The sequence below is a fragment of the Triticum aestivum genome, chromosome 3A, assembly GCF_018294505.1.
Source record: "Triticum aestivum cultivar Chinese Spring chromosome 3A, IWGSC CS RefSeq v2.1, whole genome shotgun sequence".
NCBI lineage: Eukaryota > Viridiplantae > Streptophyta > Magnoliopsida > Poales > Poaceae > Triticum > Triticum aestivum.
This window is the reverse complement of record NC_057800.1, coordinates 479,484,186-479,489,509: the sequence shown is the minus strand read 5'-3', so window position 1 is coordinate 479,489,509 and position 5,324 is coordinate 479,484,186. Positions and strand designations below refer to the sequence as shown.

The window sequence follows — 5,324 nt, the reverse complement described above, 5'->3', positions numbered from 1 at the left end:
ATCGATGCTTTGATCTATAATTAATCAAATAATGTGTGGGTTTATCTCAAAAAAAAGGTGTGGGTTATGTTATGCTATCATCTTGAGAGTTGAAACTGTGTTATCCATATTCAAAAGCACATTCTCCAAGGTGTATTGCGAGGGCCATGGATTTGTTGTAATGATCTCGTTTTCTATCTATAAGCAGGTGTGCTGAAGGTCAGCAAAGGCCGGTGAATCTGGTGGTCTGTTAAAACACTGCTGAGCCTGTGCGCTGAAGCTGAAGAATTGAATGGAAAAGCTGAAGCTGAAGAACTGAAACATACTTTCTGCTGTTGGACACGGAGGAATACCTTGGAAGTTCTTTGCATGCACTTTCTTATACATCGTTCCTGATACGTTCTTGGTGCAGCGTCGTATGTTTCAGCAACCGTGTGCTGTTTTGGTGCTACAAAACAATGTGATCGAATTGCCAGAGGATAGGGGGGTTCAGTTCAATTAACCACACGGTATACAGATATAGCTGGGGTAAATCTCTCGTTCATCAATCATACAGTAGGAAAACTTGCACTGTACATTTGGTAAGCATGTAGTTGTGTACGTGCAAAACTTTAGAAATTCATGATCGTGGATATACGCGGAGCAACGAATGCATAATCTCGCACAGGTGGCTAGCATGTATTCCTTCCTCTTAGAACCATGTGTAGTTATTGTCTTTCGAGGCAAGACCATGGGTGCTTGCATTCACGTAGAACCTTTGCCCTATTGTTCTAATCTACGATCCAAATTTGTCATAAGAAAAACAAGGCTATGTTTTCGTTTTAGAAAATCTCCAATATTTTATCCTAAAAAAATCCTAAAAAATAAATCTCCAATGTTTTCACTGGCAGACACTAGGCAGGTCATTTGAGAAGCGGACATTGATAACATCGTGTCATGCTTGGAATCAAGCTCGTAGGAGTACTATCAATGTTAGCTAAGTACTGTACCAGGTAAAGAAAAGAATTACTGATTGCATTGACTGAGACGGCTAGGCCAAGGGCGAAAACCAGTTCTGCGGAGCGAACACGGTGCAGGGCCAGGGCGTGACGGCGCCAGGCGCGCCACCCATCCTCGCCTTGCACCACATCCACGTCGGCGTGCCCGTGCCGGAGCGGGCGTCGCCTCCCCGGAGGAGCCTCAACTGGACCTCGAACTCCACGGCGCCGACCTTCTCCGCCGCCGCGATGCGGCCACGCAGGTGCTCGGGCAGCCCAGCAGCGCCGTCGTCCCAGTCCCACGCCAGCCTGAACGGCACCTCGCGCGCCCCCTTCCACGGCACGCAGAAGTCGGGCGCGCGGCCCGACGCGACGGTGTAGCCGCCGTACGTCACCGCCGCCTCCCCGTGGTGGTAGCACCTCTCCGCGGCGCGGCGGTTGCCGGCGTGCAGGACGACGTCGAAGGCCCCGGGGACGGACGTCGTCGCGGCCGGAGCCCCCGCGCTGCCGTTGCTCGGGATCGGCGTCAAGCGGACGGAGAACTCGCGTGGCAGGTCGTAGGTCAAGTAGCAGTACGCCGTCCCGAACAACCAGATCAAGAGAGCGAATTCGCAGACCGTGGAGATGATGTACCTGGGGCAGTTGAGCGCCGGCCTCTTGAAGTCGCCGCGAAGGACGGGAAGATTGCGTCGACGAGGCTTCGTGGCTGGGTGCAGTATTTTTTGCTTGACCAAATTCCACAAGGATCGCCCAAGTCGGAAGAGAAGAGATGACATGTTGCCGTGTACCCGCTGCAGATATTCCCGGCCGGCCGGTAGGGAACGTGCTCCTACTACGAGGAATTTGTTGTAGTTTGGCTAGGGCAGTACGCCCATATATTAAGATCGATGTTTTTTTTTTGACATCAAAGATCGATGGGTTATCTGTGGAGGTCTCAATATATAAGATCCCGATGAAGTGTGCACGTATATGGCTGGCGAACATAACCACGATGTTGTGTGAGGCTTGTGTTCCATTAGCCCACGTTCCTTTACACGGGGGATTGGGATGAGGGCATGTACAACAGTGTCTAGTCCGCTGTCTGCAATACAGGCCACATAGAAAATTAGATGACATGGGGGAGAGAGAAGAAGAAAAACGGCACAATCCGTCGGTAGAAGTAACGACAGTCTATTAGCATAAAAATCGCTGATTGCCGACAGTCTATTTCCTGTTGTACCGAGAGCATTGTTGATGGGATCCCATCTTCCACGGAAACCACCTCTTTCCTTTCCCGTGAAATTTGGTGATTAGCGACAGTCAAATAGACTCCCTGCTGTATAAGTTACGATGTCTATATCTGACATGGAGAAGTTTTACAGACACCCAACATCGGAACAATTGTACATGCCCTGAGTGAGTGATATTATTGACCTATCCACGAGGGATTGGGATGAGCAGCTGGTACACCAGACCTTCTGGCCTCCTGCAGGATCTTGTCTATATCACTCCCCGCTACATGAGATGGAGGACTTTGTGGCATGGAATCCGTCGAGAAACGGAATTTTTCAGTAAGGTCGAGATATTAAATCGAGTGGCAATTCTAATATGGGCAGAAAATCTAGCCAAGTAGCATGTCATCTACCCCTAAAAATAACTGGGAATCGCTATGAAATCTACAATGCCCGGCAAAAATCAAGATCTTTATTTGGAGAGCATTGCAAAGCGCAATCCCATGTCGCGTGATACTCACAGCAAAACTTATGAAGGTTAAAACAGGTTGCCCAACTTGCAACAGAGGACCTGAGAGTATTATGCATCTACTCTTCCAATGTAAGAAAGCGGTCCAAGTTTGGCAATTGTTGGGATTGTATGACATTATCAAAAAAGCTTGTTGTGTGAGTCGGTTTGGTGAAGTAGTGCTTGAGCACCTTTTGTGTCTTTGGGACTCGGACATCCAAATACTTGGGCTGCCTAATCTGAGGGAGACAATAGCAACTCCTGCATGGTATTTGTGGTTCGAGCGGAGGAAATTAACACATGGTGAGCAAACGCAAACTGCAACCCAAATTTAATTGGCAGTACGGCATCGAACTTTGTTATCGCATGTAAGCCCAAAGCGAAGGGACAGTGATGGCTTGGTCTAAGCCCCGGTCGTGATATATGAAACTTAATGTAGATGCTGGGTTTGATCATGACAATCTGAATGGTAGGGTTGGTGTAGTTCTCCGAGATGATAATGGCAAATTTATAGCTGCAGCAAAAGAAAGATTGAATTTTTGGTATGACTCATTTATTGCTGAAGCAACTGTTGTGAGATTTGGGTTAAATTTAGCACAAACAGTGGGATGTAGCAAGATTGAGGTTGTCTCCGACAATGAAGGAGTTTTTAATGATCTGAAGGAAGGCTTCTCCAGCTCAGTGGCAAGTGCTATATTCGATGACTATTATTACATGTCGCTACACTTTAATCACGTCTTGTTTGATTCATGTATTAGAGATTGTAATCAGGTAGCCCATGAATTGGCCAAGTTGGCCAAGTTCTCTCCTCCTAGCATCTGGATGGATTCGCCTCCGGATGAGATTATACCTTTTCTTGTAAATGATACAATTGTGATTGAATAAAGGAGGAGATGATTTGTCCAAAAAAAAGCCACATTCCTTTACCCCTTCTCCTTCTATTTCTAATTTTTAATTAAATTTTGTTTATAATAGATCAATATAGAACAATGGATACAATCAGATGGGTAGTTGAACACATCGACACAAAAATAATAGAGACTATGACTACGGTTATATACCTTAAAATTCTCCTTCTATTTTCATTTTTATTCTTGCTCATGCATCCAATATGCATAGTGTCATAATCGCCAGCTCTTAATTCACCATTTGAAAGCCATTTTGGCCATTCAAACATGCAAAACAACACGTATGCTTAGTCTGTATTGATGGCTTCCACCAGTTCTACTTCACCCATGAGATCCCGTTGCCAACTGTCGCTCCTCTTGCTTGCTGTTGACCACTGCAGCCTCATGGCAGAGAATTGGTTCAGTTGTGGTGGGAGTTGGAGGCGGGACAGATAGCTTGTCCTACACCAATGGAGGTCGGGAAGAGGAGGGGTCAGCGGCAGGATGAGAGCGGCGGTGGGGGGCGAGAGCGAGCAAGAAGGAGAGGAAGAAAAAACTGAGCCGGTCCATCACCATCACTTCTTAAGAAAGTCACAACCGAGTGTTGAAAATCCGATGACACACGAGTCATTCTGCAGTTTGAAGAAAAATGTAACATTCGCCATTTAAATAGTGTTTATTATTAGTAAATGACATTTTATTAAACTCAAACAATAGCATCAAAGACATACGACACATAATGAGTGTATGAGTGACCTCTGCATGACTCTCGCATACAGTTGAAGCAAACACATTGCTAAAAACATCATTGCATACAATTAAAAAAAACATAATTACATTCATTTTTCTTGAAAACGGAGTCCGGCATCTGCATCACAGGGCCCACACAGTCAATTTATTAAACATGAATCAAGTTTAAGTTATCGAGTACTAGACAATAATACAAATAAAAAAGAGACACGATCACACAGACAGTGAAAACCCACATTACATATGATCCACATGATCTACGAATCATCAACCAAACTGATTGAATAAATCATGCACAATCGTTTCGAGCCGACTACACCCAGAGGCCATAAGCGTCTGCATCCAATACGGGCCGATATCCGAGGCCCAGTTCTTCTGAGCGAACACGGTGCATGGAACCCCGTCCGGCGGCTTCGGCCCACCCGTCGTCACCTTGCACCGCATCCACGTGGGTCTGGCCGAGCCGTCGTCGCCCCGGAACAGCCGCACATCGACCTCGAGCTCCACCGAGCCGGCACGCCGCTCCGCCGCCATCTTGTCTCTGAGCAACGTAGGCAGCTCGACGCCGTCGTCGGCCCACGCCACGACGGTCACGTCCCGTGCATCCATCGCGCCCACGCAGAAGCGCGGCGTGCGGCCCCACGCGACGGTGAGGCCGGAGTAGAGCACAGCCGCCTCGCCGTGGCGGTAGCACCTGTCCCCGGGGCGCCGGTTGACGGCATGCAGGGTGAGGTTGAAGGCGGTGCTGCTGGAGACGGGGTCGGCCGGAACCGCCGTCTGGGGAGCTTCGGGACTCGTGGCGTCGGTGACCTGAAGGGAGAACTTGGGAGGCAGGCCGTTCAAGCGGAAGAACGCGCAGCCGATGGGTATCCAGAAGAAGAGGGGCATCCAGATTACAGCAACCGCTGCCTTGTTTAGATCCTCGCGAAGGGAGTAGAGATTTCGAGACTTCATGGCGCAGTTTATGCCCAAGGCTTCTCGGTGATGCATGGCCTATTTTGCCCCTGTTTTG

The 5,324-nt window shown here is 48.2% G+C and overlaps 1 protein-coding gene across 1 annotated transcript; it reads right to left on the bottom strand.

The window, feature by feature from the left end:
• On the bottom strand, window positions 1-1,866 carry LOC123061737 (uncharacterized). Its single transcript, XM_044484973.1, has one exon. It carries the CDS (start codon window positions 1,730-1,732, stop codon window positions 1,010-1,012), a length of 723 nt encoding a protein of 240 aa, XP_044340908.1. The 5' UTR covers window positions 1,733-1,866; the 3' UTR covers window positions 1-1,009.
• Window positions 1,867-5,324: the final 3,458 nt, after the last annotated feature.